Source organism: Heteronotia binoei, chromosome 12 (genome assembly GCF_032191835.1).
Source record: "Heteronotia binoei isolate CCM8104 ecotype False Entrance Well chromosome 12, APGP_CSIRO_Hbin_v1, whole genome shotgun sequence".
NCBI lineage: Eukaryota > Metazoa > Chordata > Lepidosauria > Squamata > Gekkonidae > Heteronotia > Heteronotia binoei.
In genome coordinates, this window is record NC_083234.1 from 55,983,314 (window position 1) to 56,005,060 (window position 21,747).

A 21,747-nucleotide genomic window follows, 5' to 3' on the forward strand; every position below is an offset into this window, starting at 1 on the left:
CGAGAGCGGAAAGGAAGGAGACGGACAGCAGCTGCCGCCGCCGCCGCGGTCCTGAGCTCGGCGATGACCCAGCAAGGGGCGGCACTGCAGAGCTACAATAACGAGCTGGTCAAATGTGAGGAGAGGGTGAACAGACAGGCTCGCAGGGAAGACTAGGCCGCGGGTTACTATGGCGACGAGGACATGTTTGGGCGGAAGAGAAGGAAGTTTAACCGCTTTGGGGTATTAGGAAAGTTAAGAGCACGAGGGCGGCGGCGAGTCTGTGGCGAAAGGGTGGAGGGAGGTGTCTGTAGGACCACCCCGTCGGGATAAAAGACGACCGTGTATGGTAGGACATTGCGTAAGACTTCCCAGGACGCCGATACAGAGGGGGTTAGTTGCTAACTCCGGGTTGTTTCTGTTAATTTATACCCCGCTCCTCCCATGAACGACTCGGAGCGGTTAGGAAATTCCTGGGGATTTGGGGACGGGGTGCTTCCTGGGCAGTGGCAGACTGAGTCTGAAAATATTGGTTACCAGGAGACAAAGGGGGCCTACCCAGAACTATGAGGCTATCATTTAATTTTTATAAGAAATAAATAAAATATTCAAAAATACATCAGTGGAAAAAAGGTACAATTTAAACTTTTGCAAAATAAATTTTATTAATTTTTTTCATTAAAATTGTAATACAAAATAAATTTTAGTTGCATTACAGTAATAATATTGGAACTTCTATTATATTTTCAAGCTACTAAAAGGTTATTAACATTTTTAACATATTGCCTAATATTTAAGGGGGGCCACTTCATCAGGGGTCCAGTAGCCATTGGCCAAGCTGACACCCTGGCCAGTCCGCTACTGATCCTGGGGAAGGTGAGGTTGGGTTCCAAGTCCAATTCAAGAAATATCTGGGGACTTTGGGGGTGGAGCCAGGAGACATTGGGGGTGGAACCAGAAGTAAGGTTATGACAAGCATAATTGAACTCCAAAGGGAATGCTGGCCATCCCTTTTAAAGGAACTGTGCGCCTTTCCTCCATTAGAAATAATGAAGGATAGGGGTGCCTTCTTTGGGGGCTGATAGAATTGGACCCCCTGGTCCAATCTTTTTGAAACTTGGAGGGTCTTTTGAGGAGAGGCATTGAATGCTATGCTGCAAAGTTGGTGCCTCTACCTCAAAACACAGCTCCCCCCCACAGCCCCAGATACCTGCTGATCAGTTTTCCATTATACCTTATGGGGATTGGCCTCCATAGGGAATAATAGTGCCCAGCAGACAGTCCCCCCCCCCCTGCTTTCTGATGACCCTGGAACAGGGGGAGGGCCTCCAAACTGGGGGATCCCCTGCCCCTACCTGGGGATTGGCAACCCTCTTTGGGGAGGAGAGGGACGGGACCTCAGCAGAGTATAATGCCATGGAGTTCATCCTTCAAATCAGTCGTTTTCTCCAACTGATCTCTGTGGTTTGGATATTAGTTGTAATTCTGAGAAATCTCCAAGCCCCACCTGGTGGCTGGCAACCCTAGACTGAGGTGTTTTGATGAATGAGAGGAGCCTGTGGAGTGCAATCCCAGAAGTTAGCATGGAGGTAAAGGGGTAGGACTGGCCATACTTGAGAATGTGAGATTTCTGTGGGCTCTAGGAGAGGTAGTCTTATTTTGCCTGCAAGAGGAAACAGATAACTCCTTCTGGTACTCTGTGGACAAAGGTATCTGAGCGTCTTATGATCAGGCATGGGCCTACTGCGTTTGAAGACTGTGGTCAGAGTCCTGAAAGCAAGATTGAGGGATAGTTGAGGTGTTAACCAAGGTCCTCGGGAAGTGGAAGATGTTACAGAAAAGAGATTTTTGAAAGCAGTCCTATCAAGTTTACTCAGAAGTAAGTCTAGTTTTATTAAGTGGGGCTTACTTCCAGGAAACTATTCTTAAGATTGCAGCCTTTGTGTAGTGTACAATGGAGAAAGAGGGCTATAGGCTTGTCCAGTGTGCCATGGAGTTTAAATATCTGGGTAAATAATCTCCTCTAAGGAAACATGGTGCCTGGAGTGCTAACAGCCATTGCAAACTACTCGTGTGTAGGTTATAACACCCAATGTGTTGGCTCTCCCCATTTTATTCTTATGTAAGTTATTTATAGTCTGCCTTCCTCCCTGAGACTCAAGGCGAATTATACAGTGTAAATCAAATACAATCAGCAGGATTTATCAAATAAATAATAATTGAATAATAACACTACCATACGGTGTCACGTGAGCTGAAATAGCCACTAGCTTGTGGTTTTTTAGATCTGTGAAAGAAAGTGCATACAGTTGCATGGTATGGGAAGAGTTGTGGCTTGGAAGTGCTGCTGTGTTGGGCAAAGGTGTATATATTGGGAGCAATGTTCCCTCTAAGCTGCAGAGTCTTGTGAGCAAAAATTCTACTTTATGAGCTGCTGGCATTAAAGTTGTGAGCTACTGCATAAATTAGTGTGCTCTGGGGTCATCCTTCCTGAGCTAAGACAAAAATGTGTGAACTGGAGGCTAAAAATCTGTGAGTTAGCTCATGCTAACTCAGCTTAGAGGGAACACTGATTGGGAGCACTCAGAATCTTCCCATAATACAGTTCTTCCTTTTCAGGTATTGAAGATCTCTGTGTAAAAAGGGATGAACTAAACAAACAGATAAAGCTAGAGGAAGAGGAGAAGGTTAAGCTGCAGAATGAAATCCGCCTTTTGACGGAGAAGCTGGCCCGTATCAATGAGAACCTGGCCCGTAAGATGGCATCCCGGAATGAGTTTGATAAAACCATTGCTGAGACTGAAGCTGCTTATATGAAGGTAATTGGTTGTGAAACACCCATAACCTGGTTTGTTTGCTTCAAGGTAACTGGACAGAAGTTGTAGTGGTGGAAAATGCCAACCCATTGGAGCTGACTTATGGTGACCCTATAGGGTTGCCAAGACAAGAAATGTTCAGAAGTCATTTGCCATTGCCTGCCTCTGCATAGTGACCCTGGACTTCCTTGGTGGTTTCTTATCCAAATATGAACGAGGATTGACCTCGCTTAGCTTCTGAAATCTGATGAGATCGGGCTAGCCTGAGCCATCCTGGCCAGGGCAGCAGAAGCTGTATGTTTATATTAAGTGCAAGATTCTTGTCAGTTACCTACAATGCCATTATACTTCAGAAACTTGATTCCAAATCAGTGCAACTGAAATCTTGCTGAGCCTTGTTAATTGCTGCCATACATTTTCTGATGCATGGTGCTTGGAAGGTCCCTTCCCAAGGAAATATGGCATCAAGTAATTTTTTGGGGTGCAGAGGAATTCTGTTACAAAGTACAACGAGCTGCAGAATTCTTCAGGTAAAAGATCACCTCGGTAGCCATTGGAAATTGAGTTGAAGTACTTCCAGGATGGCTGCAAGTTGTGCTTGGTTCTTTCATCTTTGCTGGTGAACAAGGCTAGGCAAATAAGAAAGTACCAATGCCCATAGCAGTCTCCTTCAGTGCAAAGCAAATACCAACACTTCTGGAAGCAGCTGCTTTTTCTTTTCACACAGATTGTTTGTTCCTGGCCACTTTGTCTTTCATTTTATGTGTACTGAGGAACTGGTGGTGTTTCAGCTTCCAGGAGCATCTAGCCTTCCTATATACATTTTCCTAGATTTCTTCACTTTCTCTCACTTTGTCCATCATCAGAGCCAGAGCATTTTCAGTAATAGCCCCTGCTCTGTGGAATGCCCTCCCTGAAAACATCAGGGACTTGCCACAGTTTCGCAGGGCCTGTAAAACTGAATTATTCAAATTCGCTTTTAACAGCTGAAGGGAGATAGCTATTACTCCACACCGATAATCCCACTGAAGCATTATAACTGAATTAAGAACATCAAAGTACTCAGAAACACACATCTTGTTGATTGTAAATTGTATGATTGTTTTTATTGTATAACTTGTTTTTAACGTTCTATGTGGTTTAATTTGTTGTTAGTCACCCTGAGCCCACCAGGGGAGGCCGGGATATAAATGTGATAAATTAAATAAAACTATTTTAAGACCCAATTGAACCTTCCTTCCTTTCAGCGAATTCTTATTCTTCTAACTGAGCACCCAAAACTTTTACGCTATGTTGATCAGACTGGGGGGTTTTATGCAGCTGAGTAGTAGATCTTGAATGTGCTTATATTTTTGTGTTGTGAAGTACTGCTGGTTCTTAAATCACAGGCAGATCATGTCCATATATAAATCTCAGTCCTTAATTAAATATTAGTTATATACCAGTAACATTTAGATCCTGTGAATTTAGGGGGAAGTATTTATGAATTTCCTGCATTATGCAGGGGTTGGACTAGGTGACCCTGGAGGTCCCTTCCAACTCTATGATTCTATAATGTGCAAAAAACCCTACATTTTTAAAGAGAAAAATCTGCTTTGGGAGGGGAGAGGGTTAAATATTGACTAAACCTGCTCTTAATTCAGGTACTTTAAAAACCACTTTGCATCTCATGTTCTAAAGTTGAATAAATATAGGAGTGTCCTAACTTTATTTTTACTTTTTGCTTTACAGATCTTGGAAAGTTCACAGACATTATTAAATGTCCTGAAAAAGGAAGCAGGGAATCTCACCAAAGCCACAGATCTAAAAAGCTCTGTGACTAAAGAAAGCTGAACATTTGCTTGAATTGATCTGAAAAAGGTCTTTAAGAGAAAGTTCCAGGCTCACTGGAGGCTTTGCAAGCACTGGTTGTTTGAAAACAATGTCTAATAAATTGTATAGTTTTCATAAAACTTTCTTGCTTATGTTCATATTAAACAAGATTCCATTGAACTGGCGAACAACAAAAAACCCTCTCTATGATAGGTAGTCATATAGTTGTATAAGATATGAGCAACATGTGTGAAGGGAACAGCACATCAACCACAGTATAAGCTGATGAAGTCAAAGTTGCCTATTTTTAAAAGGAGATTTAGAGTTCCTGTACATGGCTTTCTGTTCTAGCCTATCCCCCCTGCTGTAGCGTGAGATTTACTTTTGGCAAGTGTGTTAGTTCCATGTTTCCACATAGCTGACCAAGCCTGGGACAGAACAAGCTGTGGTACAGTAAGAAGTACAGTGTTGGACCTGTCTGGTTGATGGTTTCAGCTGATACGATTGCACTGTTGAAAGCTGCAGCAAGCAGGTCTTAGAGATGTATTGGAAATAGTGTTTTTTCTTAGAGTCTAAAGACTGAATATTTGTTTCTGTTGTTCCTAGGATACTGTATTTAGTCAAATGCCAGAATAGATAATTTTTTTCCAGGTATGCCATCCAAAAAAGAGGAGGTCATCTTGCATACATATACAAGTTGATACACAATTTTTATTACTAGACGTAACTTTGGGGGGGGGGGTTTGTCTTTGTTTTGAGTAATGAGGGGCAACAAGACTGATCTTTTGGATATGCTAAGTAGAAAAACTGTGGGAAGTGCCATCAAGTTGCAACTGACTTGCAGTGACCCTGTAGAGTTTTCAAGGCAAGGCACTAACGGGGGTTTGCCATTGCATACTTCTGCATAGTGATCCTGGAATTTCTTGGGTCTCCCATTCAAGTACTAACCAGGGCTGATCCTGCTTAGCTTCCAATATCTGACAAGACCAGGCTAGCCTGGGCCCTTTGAGTCAGGCTAACATGGCAACCGCATGAGGTTTTTAAGGCAAGAGTTGTTCAGGTGCTGGCCTCTGCATTATGACCCTGGACTTCCTTGGTGGTCTGCCATCCAAATACAAGCAAAGGCCAACCTGCTTAGCTTCTGAGATTGGGCTAGACTGGGCTAAACAGCTGTACTAGATAGTAAAAGACCTTTGTATAAATATATAACTTGGTCAGAGTGACTCTACAGAGTCAACACGGGTGTTCACAGGAAGTTACAAAGCCAAGTTCTACTTGTAGTTCACATAGATTCCAGCATTCTAACAGTTCAAACTTATGAATGTTTGCCACATGTGCTGTGTACCTGCTGGCTGCCTGTAGTGCTCCTGTTCATTTTGACTATGCTACTGCTTTGCTTACAGGGAACTGAAAGTGGTACAACAGAACTGCTTTCTGTGGTGTGTCTGCTCACTCCTTTTGTTGCCTGGTTCTCTCTGTGCAAACATTTGAGGCATTACAAAACCAGTCAGAACAGAGAAGATAGCAGGACAGAAAAAGTGCATAACAAGAATGTTCATGGACCTGTTAAACACTGTGTCTGATATTAGCCCCCTGCAGCTTGAAAGAAACTGTTGCTAGTTCTACCAAAGTCAACAGGAGAAGAAATTGGATTTATATTCTGCCCTCCACTCAAGAGTCTCAGAGCAGCTCACAATCGCCTTTATCTTCTTCCCCCACAACAGACACCCTGTGAGGTGGGTGGGGCTGAGAGGGCTCTCACAGCAGCTGCCCTTTCAAGGACAACTCCTGCGAGAGCTATGGCTGACCCAAGGCCATTCCAAGCAGGAGCAAGTGGAGGAGTGGGGAATCAAATCCAGTTTTCCCAGATAAGAGTCTGTGCACTTAACCACTATACCAAACTGGCTCTCTGAAACTGGTTCACTGAAAAGAATTCCGTGAACTATACAGTAAGCTGAAGTGCATGGCTACATTGAGCCTCCCCAAAGCATCCACTGGCAATTAGAACTTGGAACTCAGGTAAATGTTCCATGTTTTTGTGAAAAAGCAGGAAGCTTTAGGCCTCATTTATGTCTGGCTTGAATTAAAGTGATTTGTAGACCATATTCTGTTGCCGCACAAGAAATGTCTCCCATCGCCTCTAATGACGATTTAGCCCCAACTGTTCCTGCCTGCTGCACTGAATTAAGGAGCTGTAAGCATGATGCTGCAAGTGTTGCATACAGTGGGAGCAAAGAGCGCCAGGAATACTAGGAAGTTCTTTTCAGGCAAAGTAGCCCCTCTATGTAATTTAAGTTTCCTATTCTGTATACTTTTATTCTAGTCACAGAAACAGGCATGTCCTTAAAAGTTCCAGGTCGTATTCAAGAGTCAACAAAAACCATCAGGCAAGAGTGAAGAAATCACTTGTGTAGTTTAATGAGCTTTGGAAGCACAAAGTGATACCATTCCTGGGGGAAGGGGAATGACAAATAAGAGTAGTTTGGCCCCTCCAGCCAGACCCAGCAACAATGGGCAGCTGAGTACATGATCTAAGATTCTCACTTCCTCCAATAAACTGTTCTCAAGTGCAAAATACAGAGCATTTTATAATTCATCATAGTAAATAAGATCAATTTGATTTTGACATTCTAAACAAAAAAAATCAGTAAGTTTCCAAGTAGAAGTCTTGGTCCTTTGGAGTAGGACTGGACAAAGATCTGTCATTTTCATTGACACACATTAATTTCAACCATATTTTCTACACACACCCCTCCAAGTACAGATAATGTTTTGTTCTTCCAAGGAGTGCAATTTTGATGTCAAATTTACAGTACTTAATCTCACTTCCCTAATGTGAGCATAGTAAATTGCCATGTAGAACAGTTACTGCAAAAGCCATCCAAATACAGGACACACTTTCTGGCTACTACATCAGCTCCTTCTAGAGAACATGGTCATAAAAGGCCATTGCTGCAACTTAAAGAGGAAGGAGAGAAAAGCAATAAGAATTTTTCTCCAACCACAGACATGGATGGAGACTGCTTGTCCCATCAGTCATTCTAGAAGATGTGAAATCCTGGGATCTAGGAGCTGTGGATCTCCCAGGGGAGAACTGGACAAGACCTCTGCTCCACAGCTAATGAAGCAGTACTTAGGGTTGTATTAAACTTAATTGTTCATGAAGTCACCATTCACTACAAGACACAGATTATGTGGAGAGCTGCTCACCTATAGTCCTGGCTATTGTCAAACTGTTATCCACAGCTTCTAAGTATGCATGTGGTTGCTCAGCTCAACCAGAATTTGGGGTTTCAGCTAACTTTGCAAAGTTAGTTAAAATTGCCACAAACTAAGTGTAAGTAACTGCCTCATGCTTGTTTGAAAGTAACCTTAGGTATGTTCAGATATTGGTCTTTGTTAAAAGTATATATCAATATCAGTTCTTGTAAGGCTGGGAAATGATTCCGAAGTTTACTTTTTCTATTAAAGAACATTTCCCCCTTGTTCTTTAATCATCCCAAAGAGGCAACATCACTGTCCATTATTTGCATAATGGAAAAATCAGACTCCAAACTTGAGTCTCAGAGCACTTATGTGTCTAGATGAATTCCATGATGGTGTTTTCCATTAAGTAGTGTCTCTCAAATTACCCCTTGTATGCATAGATCCAGCACCAAAGCTAATTGTAAAGCCAGTTCAGACATGCCTGGCTGAAAGTGTGGAATCAGCAGTCCAGTCACAATCCAGTTGAGTCTCCTCTTGAACCACTCTCCAATAAAATGGTGATTCACATCCAAAGACGTTCCCCATTATTCAGCAGTTGGTCTTGAACAGAACTAGTAAGGTCACAGGTAGAACAAGCAGGCTGCTTCAGAACAAGTCATGCACCAAAATACAGTGTAAATACATAGCTGCCCCAACCCAAATGGCTTCTTGGTACCCAATAAGGGAGAGCAACTTGGCTACAAATGCCCACCTTGTTCTCCCATTAAGAGTTTCTGCAGACATCTGCAGGGAAGGAGACCAGGAATTTTGGAGCGGTCTCTATTCAGCACCAAGTCAGACTAGTAGTCAGAAGTACAGGGCAGGTTCACTGCCAAAGTCAGAAAGGCTGCTCTTGTCTGCTGGAGTGAGCTGTGAGGGAAGACAAAAAGGGACATATGCCATACTGTTGTTTCTACAGAAAATGGATACAGGGAATGAAGAACGGAAATGGGGAGGGGAATTATAAGCATTGCAAAGGAGCTACACAGTGCAATAAAGAAAAGCAATCATTCCAAAAGGGAATAAATTGGGCACATACTGTTTCCAGATAAAAGACTCCAGGTGCCTCCCAATAGTGGCAAGGTCTGAACCTGAAGTTACAGGTTATCTTGTGGCTTCTTCAGAGGTCAGAGACAGATGTGAGGATCATTTCACACTTTTAAAAGATGAAGTGCTTCTGCTTTTCTCAGGTCAAAATAAAAAGGGAAAGTCAGAGCTCAAACAAATACTTTCCCCGATCTTACCATGACTTGGTTGCCAGGAAGGGCAGCATCCTGTGGAAAGGCCCCTGTGCTTGGAGGAATCTCCTCATACTGCTGCTCCTGCCACTTGCTGAATTCAACTGAGTGCTTTGGGGTATAACTTGATAAGCCTACGGGGGGCGGGAAGCATGCAAAACTGTAGTCTGAATAACAACAGCCAGATAGACAAGCAGAACTAGGAGACTTAAGAGAAAAAACACTTTAAAGCAGATCTATATCTGATTTTGTGCTCCACAGACAGATCCTCACAACTGTCATACTGTATTTGATGCACTGCAAATCTGGAAAGTCCATTTTTCCACTTCTCTAGGCCCTCAATTTGTGTGAATGATTAAGAAGCAATAGGTAGTAATTAGACTTCTAAGGAAATATATCACTTCTGTCTTATTTGAAGGCACTGCTCTTTGAACTATGAAAAGCATGTTCTGTGACATAAAGAATTAGACAACAACACTGCTTTTTCCTCCAAAGATCACTGGTGGCTCACCACTGGCTTCTGTGCCCTGCAGGACCTAAAACAGTTGCACAGGGTCTGTAAGACAAGAGATGTTCTGCCAGGCCTGTGGTTAAAGACAGCAACGGTTGACCTCTCTGCCCCTCCAATGGGTAGGATACAAATATTTTAACATCATCTGGTATAGTCTGATTGTTCTTGTTTCAACTTGTTCTAACTTGTTTTCTATTAGTCTATTTATTGGAATTGACAGAGTGTACTGAATGTTGTGAACTGCCCTAAGCCCTATTCTGAAAGGATGGTATAAAAATAGAATTAAATAAATAAAAATAAATTCAGTCACAGTGCAATGGAAAAATTATAAGAAAGGGAGAATTCCAGATTCCTACCATTACCACCCTTCTCTGCATAGCCCTATAGATTTACATGGGTTACCTGAGTTCACTGCATTTGAGTTCTGGATACTGTTTGGGCGAGGAATGAACAAGGCAGGTTTTTCATCCACTTCTGTTTCATACTCTTCTTCCTCCTCTGCCTCCACCAAGGAGCTCTCTGATGGGTATTCAAACATAGTTTGAAGGCTGGTTTCATTGAAAGAGATCTTCATCTGGAAGAAAGGAAGGAGAGCACATGGGAAGCTGCTTTGTAACCCTATCTGAAGTTTGATAGTTGCTAGCTTACTCCACCTGAAGGGTCACTGTGGTAATTATTTAGAAGTACACATTAAAGAAAAACAATCCAATTATGAACTGAAAGAAGCAGTATTAAACCCCCGCCTTGTTTTTGCTTAGCCTAGCCACCAAATGCTTGTAAAATAAGCACCATATAGCTCTTCTGAAAGGCTTTAACAAATGCCCAGAATTTCCCCAAAAGCCCATGCTGTTCATGCATTATGCATGGATGGTAAATTCAAGAAAACTCTTGATACAGACAGTTGTTCCAGTGTTGTCCTTGCTAATCTAGACTAACCTCTGCTGATGTGTCCCATCACAGCTGATAAGGATTCATTTCTAGAGTTTGTGCTGTAATTGCAGGTTAGAACAGTAGTAACATTTTCCTTGGCCATATACACTTATTCCTTCAATACATTTACTCTTTCAATAAAGCCCTATACTGGAAAAATAATTTTTAAAGCATACTTCCACAGGTACTCCTATTCAGTCACAGACATCACACTGCCTCTCACCCCTGATTCATCCTGTCTCCTTCAATTTATATCACAATACCTTTCACCACAAAGAGCAGACAGACTCTTCCCATCTTTGCTTCTCTTTACATATAATCTAACTCCAGAGGTTTTTTGTAGCAAAAGTCCAGCAGGAACTCATTTGCATATTAGGCCACACCCCTGATATCACCATTGTTTTGCAGAGCTTCTTTTGTAGAAAAAGCCCAGCAGGAATGTATTTGCATATTATGACATCCCGATACCAAGCCAGCCACAACTGCATTCCTGTGTATTCCTGCTAAAAAAAAAAAGCCCTGCTAACTCTCATCTTTATGCTTCATCCAAAATATTTCACTAGTTCCAGACCCAAAAACTAAGCTGAGGAAGAGCAAGGAATGTTGGGAAAAGGGTAAAGATTGCTGCAGCCAAGCTTTCAGTATTAGTCTCCTAATAAACAAGTGTGACTTTTTCCCATATAATACTGCCAGCAATCTTAGTACCTATTAGGTTAAGGGGTCCAATCCTCATATTTGTTTACATTCACCCTTAAATTTTTCAGCCGTATATGATCCTGATATGGCAGACCTGCCCTGTCTCAGACCACTTCTCTTTGTACCCTGACCAGTACCCTAGAGGTGATAACCTCTGGTTATTTATGTAGCTGCTATTTTATCTGTTCTGGGATCCAGGCCACATGACAAATCAAGTAAGAATGAACCCTGAAGAATTAATGTTGCTGCAGTGATACTATTTGTCATTTTCATTATGACGGATTCCCATCATCACCTCTTCTCTACAATTTCCATTAAAACTCACAGGTTTCTGCTATTGAAGCCTCAGCTCTGGACTTGGCTTTTGGCAGGTGGACTCTCTAGTACAATAAATGACCCTTTCTACCAGTTGCCCAGTCTCCATCGTGCAGTCCATTATGAAGTCTTCATTTCATTAATGACCATCAGCAATGGCCTCCCTTCTAACAAGCCCTTCTAGTTTCCCACAGTTATTTGACCAGCCTTGCTTGTTTCCCTCTACAGGCTTGTTTAAGCTGCAAACCTGGTCAGAGGTAGATTCAGCCATGGGCCTTTCTTCCTCAGTAGAAGCATTCTATTGTAATAGGAAGCAGGCTAACATCTCTATAGTTGGGAGTGGCTGACTGAAATTCCACTCTCAAGACCTGCATTGATTTCTGCTTAGTTTTTAACTCAGCCAGTTGCTCTACTCTGGATTATCCTAGGAATGACCAGACAAGCCAGGTAGCATGTCTGTGCACTGGAGTATTCTGTTTAATAATAAGGACAATAATAAATAGTACAATAAATTGCACAATAATAAAATGTACTATACTTTTGTAGCTATGGTAATTGCCCTGCTATTGTCTTGCACGATGTTCACAGTGCCACTGGGAACCCAACAGTCAAACCTAAGCTAAGAGAGAGGCCAACCCACAAGCACAGCTTTATAGCCATCAAAATCAAACACATGAACAAGTCTTGTATATACTACAAGCACACGGAAAGTCGTGCAAATATCTGGCTAGTGATAAAAAGGGTGACAGTCAATCTTGCCATAGCCTTCTCAATTTTGCATCCAAAATATACAACGTAGGGACATTTATGTAAACCACTATGGCTTGCAATACTACCTGGACATACAGGTTCTCTTTTAATTAAACTGAAGTCCAGATAATAGTCACTAGATGAACAAGTGAAATGTAAGATACAAAAGCATACCATCAGTTGAAACCCCCTTTAAGGTGCATCTCCTGTGTTTCTTCCTGCCAAGGTCCTGCCTCTGGGGAGTGAATCCCATGTAGCTTTATTGCCAGAGGGGAGAATACCCTCTAGCATTATTCCATGCTCTAAGGCCTTATAACAAACTGCCAATGACCTCTCCTTATAAGAAAGAGAGAGTCCACAAAGTGACCAGCTCTCTGTAATCAATATACCAAGACACATGGCAGCTGGAGCAATATACAGGGCTCAAAATACAACATGCCACTTACAAGACATGGAGGAGTTTCAGGTTCCTTGGAAGAGACATGCAGGGAGAGAGGAGTCTAGGTCCTGCCCCTGACTAAGCACCTGAATAAAAGCAAGCTTTTAATAGTATCTGCTCAGTGTGATGGTGGGCACTACATGCATTATATTTTAAAATAAAAACTTCTCAAACATGGTCAGATTTGTGTCAAGCAGAACCAAGTTTCTGCCATCTCAGTTAACATGTGCACTGCCTCTAGTTTTTTTTAAAGCACTATTTGCATCTGAATATTGCTTTTCATTTATGCATCTTCTATGAAAAAATTTAAGCCACATTATCTGCTTTCTGGAGAACACAGAACCTTCTGCATCCACTGACACCTAACTAGTGTCAAAATTCCATGAGCCATACTGAACTTTTCTCAAGCTATTCCTTCATAGAGGAGACCTGTATTTCTCTAGAACTGCCCATTTTGCCAAGAGCAAGTGCCTAAGAAAAGATAAGAAACATCTACAGGAAACACCTGGCAGTACCGCACTTTTATTATAACTAAAGTAATCCTTTATTTGAGAATCCATGACAAGATGAACTCAAGGGCAGAGTGGACAAATATAACCCTCTCTTAGCAGGAGAAAGCTGGAATCTAGCAAGTAAACCGGTCTTACCTTCTTACTTTTTCCTTCTCCACAACCATCTGTACTTTCAGGCCAAGAGCCAAGAACCAACAGTCTTGGTGCCACCTGAACATAGCAGCGCAATAGCTACTCAGTCATAGGTTTTCTTCCTCTTCACAGTGCAAACTATAAATAGCAACTTCAGCCAGGGCAAGAGGGGAAACCTTTCAACAGCAGCAAGAACACAAATCAGCAAGGAGAGGGGAGACATGCTGCAAACACCTGACAGCCAGTAGACCAGTTCTCAAGATACTTACATTGAAAAAGTAAGAACAAAAATTGTTTTTGTGATCTAAGCAACAAATTATAAGACCATAGTGTGATCAAATGCCAAACACAGAATTCTGACTACCAGTAACATGTAAACACAAAAGTTCCTCCTCTAATCTCAACTATGATGTCGCCTAACTTAACCATCTGCCACGCAACATCCTCGACCTTCAGTTCTACCAAATAATGCTACAACCCATACTCATTCTGCAAGGCCATAACAACTCAGAATACTGGGATAGAGGCAAGATACATTTGGAAGATAAGATTGCCGGTCCTCTGCCAAGCTGAACATGAATGGGTGAAAAAGACAAACACATGGTACCATTACAGCAAAGTACAGCTGCTGCTTGACACTGAACACCTGGCTAGCTAACTGAACAATAATGCTATGAGATCACACACGAGGTCATGATCTAAGCAGTTATAAAGATGGAGTGCAAAGTAGGACGAACAAAGACTAAGCCAAGTGTTTTTGCCTAGTACAATCAGCCAAAGAGACTTTAGGGTTGTTTTCTTGCTGGTGTTGTATGTGAACCTTTATGAACACAATCCAAATTCATTAGCAGCTTTTCAAATTCAATCTGAAAACCAAACATTAGAAGAAAAGTAGTACTTGGGAATCTGCAACCATGGATTCAGTTCTATACTAGAACACAGAATATTCAACTTATGAAATACATAAATCAACAAAACAGGAACTTTTGAGATCTTTCCATCAACATCACTTAGGTAGCTGCACACTTTTGTTTGTTGTGTGGATGGACGTTTTGCAGGAAAGTCACTAACAAAGTTGTTTGGAGCCCATTCTAACAAGTAAAACCCTGGATACTTTTGCTCTTTCTCTTTAATCTTACTTTTCCCGGGGACCACAAGGCAAAAGCAAGCACTGTTTTTGTTCTGTTATACATGGAACAGTGTTCAGTTACTTCATTCAATAGTAAATTAAGACAAAAGATTGAAGTTTAAAACCAAAAAATACCAAAAGATACATGACCTTTAGCACTGGCTCTCCTCGTTCAGTGTGTGGGATCAAGTCTTTTATACAGATATGAAGATCCAAGAAAATGGAAAAATTTAGAAGATTTTCCTCCCTCATCCCCAACATTTTTCAGTTTTCTGGCTAAGAGATTGGAAATTTTGGGGAGCACAGTAAAACCACTGAAATGTTTTAAAGACAACCCACAGCATTTTTTTTGGTTGTTGCAAAGTCACAGCTGACTTATGGCAACCCCATAGGGTTTTCAAGGCAAGTGATATTCAGAGGTGGCTTGCCATTGCGTGCCTCCATGTCAACTTCAGTATTCCTCAGAAGTCTCGCATCCAAATACTAGCCAGGGCCGACCCTGCTTAGTTTCTGAGATCAGGTTACCCTAGGCTGTCTGTTAAATCTCCCATATATCTCTCCTATATATACTGTAGCCATATTTGACATGTAAACTGAAGATGTATTTTTGATGCTAGATAATGCATTGATCTCTACAATACGAGTATACAGGGCCATTTTTGTTTGTGGATTGCCATGTGCCCTCTTCTTGTGACCTTTAAAATTAATATAGATGTGCTTAGATAACATAGAATGTAGAAGTTTGCAGCTGTGTCTCAAATTCTGGGGACATGCAAAACTTTAGTTGTTGAAAGCTATAAGATGGTTATACTTTTAAATTTCATAAATATGCCAATCTGTACAACTCTATATTGTAAGCTGTAACTGATGTATTTTATGTTGTTAAAGCAATTAAATAAATTTATATTTGATACAAAACTAACAATGCTAACTGAAGAAGTGAGCAATGTCTCTCAAAAGTTCATACCCTGCCACAAATTTTGTTCTCCAATAACTCTCACCCTTTCTTCCCTGCTTAGGCACAGGGCAGAGTCAATAATGCTCTGTACAATCAAACCCAGCTGGGCACAACTCACAGCCACAATGATGCAGTTTAGCAACATTCTGCACCAACACATCCAAGGCCCTCCCACTTCAGCAATAGCTCTTTATGTTAAAATGACAGTGCCCCATTGTCAGCTTTCTCCCCATTTTGGCATGCTGACAAGACTGCATAAACTTCTGCACTGGCTACAAGAGGCCTTGGTGCAATCCTAGGTAGTACTCTGATGGTAGTTTAGACAGAAGACTAGGATAAATGTTCTATAAGCAGGAGAGTTCCAGGCCTCTGAACAATTTGTCATCTTAGACCAGGATCCTAAGTGCTCCAGGAAACAGAGTCTCCTCTAAAACTCTGCAATCTCATCATCAGCATATGCCCCAGTTTGCATGTGTAATCCCATATGGGTGATTACAGCATGCTCAAATAGCCAGGTTTCTAGCAGCTCCGTGGTACCAAACAGCAGCAGAGTACCAAACAGCAACACTTTGTGACTGTACACTTAAAGACATCAGCGTGGTGGGCTTCAAACAATGGGTTCAATGATAAAGCACTCAGACATGGTCCCTCCAATTTAAAAGGACATATGGCAGCAGGACAGGAAAATCTCTCTCTCTCCAAGACCCACAAAAGTGGTTGCAAATGTTCAGTCACCAGCTTGACTCAGTATGTCAGCTTTATATATTCACGTCAGACTCCATGCAGTACATGTACTTCTCCTTCAGTTTGTGGGATATTCCTGGTTAGCACAAGAGAGCTCTCTTTATTCAGGTGCCAACTGTTGTATTTCAAGACCTCATCATAAGCCCAGAATTCCTCTGAATAAAAGTGTGGGGCGGGGGGAGCTACACAATGCTTGTTTATCCTCTCTATAATAAAAGCACTGTGGGGTGGCCAAATGCAGGTCTCCCATGGGCTGAGCAATGTGCATCCATCAGCAGCCCATTAGCAGCCACTCAAGTCTGTTGCATTCCATTGGCTGAGGACTAAAGCACAGCTTCACAGAGGAGAGAACGAAAGCCTTCCCTGGATTGGCTGATGGAGGGAGAAGGGAAACTACTACAGAAAGCCTTCTCTCAATTGGTTGAGGGCTCCTCCCACTCCCCCTCTGGGAAACCAAGCAGCCAGAGAGACACAGATAAAAAAAGGGCATCCTTGCCTTCATTTTTCCCTCAGTGCCTGTTGCTAGCTAACCAACTTGAATCTGTTAGTAAAAGGCAGGGGGACGAGGCCCTTTCAAGGCCTATTTTGACCTTTGAGGGAGAACTCACTGGGGTCACTCCTGACTACAGCTGCTAACTCCAGGCTGGAGTCTATGGAAGCCACACATTGGGGAGAAGAGAGGCCCAAGCTGGGGACCCACCCTCCAAAACAGTTATTTTCTCCAGGATGGGGAGAGATCTGGAGTTCAGTTGTGATATCAGGACATCTTCAGTCTCCACCTGGAGATTTCCTGCCCTAGGCCTGGCAGCACCCTCTGGGTGACTTCATGCCATCTGACTGGCATGACTTAACTAGGCCTGGCTGCTTGCTCCTGTTCAGCAGCAGCCCCCCATGACAGCCAGTGTGACATGACAGCGCTTCAGAGCAGGGTCTGCCAGACGCAGATTCCTCCTGTGGAAGCTGACTGCGATTTTGGACCACTCACATACTTTCAGCCTAATCTACCTCACAGGGTTGTTATGAAGATCAAAAGGGGGAGAGGAAAATGATGTAAGCTGCTTTGGTCGCCACTGTGGAGAAAGACTGTCCTTTTCCAAGGTGGAGGTTTCAAGGAGGGAGGAGATGGAAAGCTGGAGTCAGAGGGGAAGATAAAGGTAGGTTGATGGTTACAGCTGCCTTCTTGACATACCTTGCCTCCCTCTATTTTTCCCTTCCCTCTCCAGCCCCCCAAGGCCATGACACTCGCCCATAGCAAATTTCTAGCACCCACTGTATTTCTCCCCACAACAGGCATTATTACTAGTAAACATATAAAGCTTCCTTATACACAGACTCTGGGATCACACAGCTCAGCATTCCCTAATCCTCGGGGTCTTAGACAGAAAAGAAGCTTTCCCAACATCTGTGACCTTTTAACTGAATCTGGGACCAGGTACAATTGCCCATGTCTAGAAAGTCAAGGTCCACAAGTTAAATATTATGACATAGAACTGAAAGCATTAAAAAGGACCAGGACCACATTCTTCATGCCTGATTGAGGAAGAATTCTGCATAAACCTTCACCAGTTCCTGTTAGCAATGTGGACTCACAGGGACAAGCGCAGGCTGGAAGAAGCCTGTTCAAAGTGACTGCAAAAATACAGAGTTGGAACATACAGATCTTGCTTGTTCTACATGCAGTCTCATGAAAGCACTTTCAAAATCACTTCATATCCATCAGCTAACATTTAACTTCACGTTAGTATGTCCATACCAAGAAGCTACAAAGCAGAACTCAATTAGCAAACAGCAGTGATTATTCATGCACAGCCTAATCCATATGAGCATTTTATATGTAACAACTCTAAGCAACAGTAATTACTGAGTTCGCTGAAAGCAATTAGTTTACAGAAATGGCAATTTCAGTAGTGACAAGGGAAAGATACTTGAATTCTAGGGAAAGGAACTAACTGTTGTTATAAAAACAGTTTTCACCACTGTCTAGAAAAACAGAGGCCAGTTACCTTTTTTCGGCGAGAACCTGATTTGCTCATGCAGGACCTATCCAAGGAGAGATAACCCCCTATCACCTCAATCTCATTCACAGTAGGGTAACGTTTTTTGAGAAGCTGACCCAAATCCTGGTGGGCTACATCACTCCTAGCTTTGGCTCGGCTTTCTTCTTCTTCTTCCTCCTCCTCTTCCTCTGGCAGCTGAGCTCTGCTGAAGGTCTCCAGTGCAGCACTAGGAGGTTTCCTTTTGGGCACGATGGTAAAGGTATTACTACCTTTCTCAGAGAGGGTGGCATAATCAGCAGGGTGGGGCCTGTACATGGGCACAGCTAAGTCCTCCATCCCAATGGAGGAATCACCTTCTTGGAGCACATCAAAGCCCTCAAGCCTTGGACTCAGGACTTTCAAGGGGGGGAAGTCTCCAAAGTCCAGTTCAACCAAGTCCTCATCGATGTAAGTCACAGGCACCAAAGTCTCAACCCGCTTCTCTGGGGCAGCTGGCAGTACCCCTCCTGGCAAAGCTGGGGGGACTTCAGTAGGTCCCAATGGTCCAGAGGCTTCTCCTTTCCGATGGGGCACAAAAAGAAAGGAGTTTCGAGAGTTGAGGCGCAGGCTGGCCAAGGCCTGTGCTTGGAGATCATGAGCAGGGATGGCAGCCAGGTCTGGTTTGGGGGCTGGGCGGATCTCAAAGGAGCCATTAGAACAAAGGAGTGGTGGGGGCTGGGCCAAGTTGGCTGTGGCACTGCTATCCAAACTGGCACTAGACTGCTGGGCTTGTAGCTGTGAGGTCTCAGGGGTCCCTTCAGGCTTTGGCTTCCATGAGTTGGCTCGAGTCGGCAAGGCAGCAGCAGAGCTTGGCGATGGCACTGGCTTGGGTGCAGCTACGGCCTGTTGATTTCTGCCCCCAGGTGGAACTAGTGCAGCAGCCACCACAGGCCCGTTACTAAGTGCAGGGGTGGAATTTGCAGGTACAGGGCAGCATCCACGGGGGTTCACCATGAACGAATTGGAGCCAGTCTTCTGCACAAAGCCTCCTGTTGGATGAATGCTTCGTGGAGAACTAGGACGGGCTGTAAGAGACAACAGCGCAGGAGTGCCTTCTTGGAAAGGGTTTGGCACCACAGGCTGCAGTCGAGGGGTCTCGCCAGCCCTCCACCTCCCGCGTCCCACATTGCCCCTGGGCCGCCGGTCAAATTTCTGCAGCAGCCGGCTGACCCTGCCGGTTTCAGGCTCAGGATCCCCAGTCCCAGCAAAGGGTGACGGAGACAGCAGCGATGACTCAGACTCATAGATGACAACTTCAGCAGCCCGGATCTCGGTGACAGCAGACCCACCACGCGATACCAGATCACGGACCGGATCTCTGCCACAAGGGGAGCTCGGAGGCGGCGATGGGGAAGATGAGGAAGCTGGTTGCTCCCGTGGTGTGGAGTCGCTGCTGTCTCCTTCCTTCTGGGTCGGTCCTGGAGCCGCCGGGGCAAATTCTGCTTCCCGGGATTCGATGATGAGGATGTTATCGGCGCGGATGGTGCGGATGCCCGGGACGGAACTGTATAGTTCCAGCAGCTGTGCCAAGGCCGGAGGCTCCGAGAATGAGGCGGCTGCCGCAGAGGTGGTGGAAGAAGATAAGGCAGGCCGAGGTGAAGAAGGCAAAATCCGCCTGCGCCGCCGCCTCCGCTCGCCCTCCAGCCTCATGAAGGGGTTCTCTCTTAGAGGGCCCAGACTTTCGGCCACCACTAACCGCTCCTTCGCCCCAGCCTCCTCGCACTCCTTCCCTGACCCTGGCGGCGGCTTCGTGTCTGCCGCCAAGCCTCGCTGGAGTTCCACGCCGGCGGCCAGCTTGGCCCGCTTTCGTTCCAGAATGGCTCGCTTCCAGGCGGGCAGCCCCGCCGCCGCTCCCAAGGCCGGAGGGCTACTCATGGTGACAGGACAAGCCCCCTCTGACACCCACTTGGTCGGCGCCGAGCCGCCGCTCTAACCCACCTCTCCTTTCGCCTTCAGACACCGGCAAACAGCGGCGGTGCCGCCCAGCGGGCAGACGACGGCGATTGGGCGAAAGGCGAAGAAGTAGACTCAGGTAGGGGCGATGTTGATTGGCTAATATTTCACAGGGCGAAACTTTTTCGGCGAGAACGATTACTATTGGTCACAAAAGTGTCTTGGAAGATGTCTATTAGACAAGGATATTTAGCGCAGTTGATTGGGTATCAGATGAATGGCCTCGCCTCCCTGCCTAGAATATACTTCCTATTGGACAAGGATGGGATTCGAAACTGGGCCATTGGGCAAGACGTCCAGCTTTGTAAAACACAGGTAGGCGGCAAAACTGATTGGTCAAGGAATGGATTCCACCATATATCCGCCTCATCTTGCAAGCAGATAAGAATGCAGCAAGAGTGACGCCCCACTCAGGGAAAGGTAATGGCAGGTGTCGAGAGAGTTAAAGACAGTTACTCCTTAAGGTTATTTCTAACGCTGTCTTCCCCTGGATAAAACAAAGTAGGAGTCAAGTGGCACCTTTAAGACCAACAAAGTTTTATTCAGAATGTAAGCTTTCATGTGCTCTGTCTAAGCACATTTAATCAGGCTTCATTATTTAGAATGCAAAATGGTACAAATTTAAGATACAATGACAGAATTAACTATTTGAGCCTGGTCCTGGTGGCTTTGTGCATGTATGCCAGGAGTTCCTCTGACGGTGTGCAGTGCCCTTTGTTTCTCATATTGTGCTTTCTCAATGTTTTGTGTTGTTTTGATTGGCCATAATAAAAGGTATTACACAATTTTTTTTCGCATTTCAGCCAGCAAACGTAGCCCTACCACACCATGAAGCAGTCAGATAGACAGCCCCTGAGCATCTGCAGAGAGCCATTTCCCATCTCAAATAATGAATAGGGTAGGGGGAAGACAGGAAAAATTTCAGGAAGCCTTGAGCTCCTACATCTCTCATTTTAGAAAATCACACGAGCATTTGGCTGTATAGAAACATCATATGCCCTAGATGGTCCAGGCTAACCTGATTTTGCCAGATCTCAGAAGCTAAGCAGGGTTGGCCCTGTTTAGTACTTAGATGGGAGACCACCAAGGAAGTCCAGGGTTGTGATGCAGTGGCAGCAACATCGGACCACCTCTGAGAATCTCTTGCTTTGAAAACCATGCTAGATCACCACAAGTTGGTGCTGTCAAGCCACAGCCAAATATAATATAAATACAACCTTGCTGTCTTAAAACAGAATCTCACCTGTTTCTAGATGTCTCTGGGAAATCAAAGGGGAAGGCCATCTCTGATAGCTGGTACTCTTAGCAGTAGTATGTGCGAAAAGGATCTAGGGATCTTAGTGGATCATATGCTGAACATGAGTCAACAGTGTGATGCAGTGGCTAAAAAGGCAAATGCAATTTTGGGCTGTATCAACAGAAGTATAGTGTCCAGATCATGTGATGTGATGGTATCACTTTACTCTGCTCTGGTAAGACCTCACTTGGAGTATTGTGTTCAGTTTTGGGCACCACATTTTAAGAAGGATATAGACAAGCTGGAACGGGTCC

The 21,747-nt window shown here is 43.9% G+C and overlaps 2 protein-coding genes across 2 annotated transcripts; one reads left to right on the top strand and one right to left on the bottom strand.

The window, feature by feature from the left end:
• The first annotated feature begins 7 nt into the window (after positions 1-7).
• On the top strand, positions 8-4,747 carry SSNA1 (SS nuclear autoantigen 1). The gene is made up of 3 exons (XM_060251502.1): positions 8-115; positions 2,599-2,798; positions 4,527-4,747. The coding sequence occupies exons 1-3, from the start codon at positions 64-66 to the stop codon at positions 4,626-4,628; spliced, it is 354 nt and encodes a 117-aa protein (XP_060107485.1). The 5' UTR covers positions 8-63; the 3' UTR covers positions 4,629-4,747.
• Positions 4,748-7,001: 2,254 nt separating this feature from the next.
• Positions 7,002-20,247, bottom strand: TPRN (taperin). Its single transcript, XM_060250752.1, has 4 exons — positions 18,211-20,247; positions 10,005-10,176; positions 9,098-9,225; positions 7,002-8,723 (listed from the first exon to the last, which is right to left on the bottom strand). The coding sequence occupies exons 1-4, from the start codon at positions 20,116-20,118 to the stop codon at positions 8,661-8,663; spliced, it is 2,271 nt and encodes a 756-aa protein (XP_060106735.1). The 5' UTR covers positions 20,119-20,247; the 3' UTR covers positions 7,002-8,660.
• Positions 20,248-21,747: the final 1,500 nt, after the last annotated feature.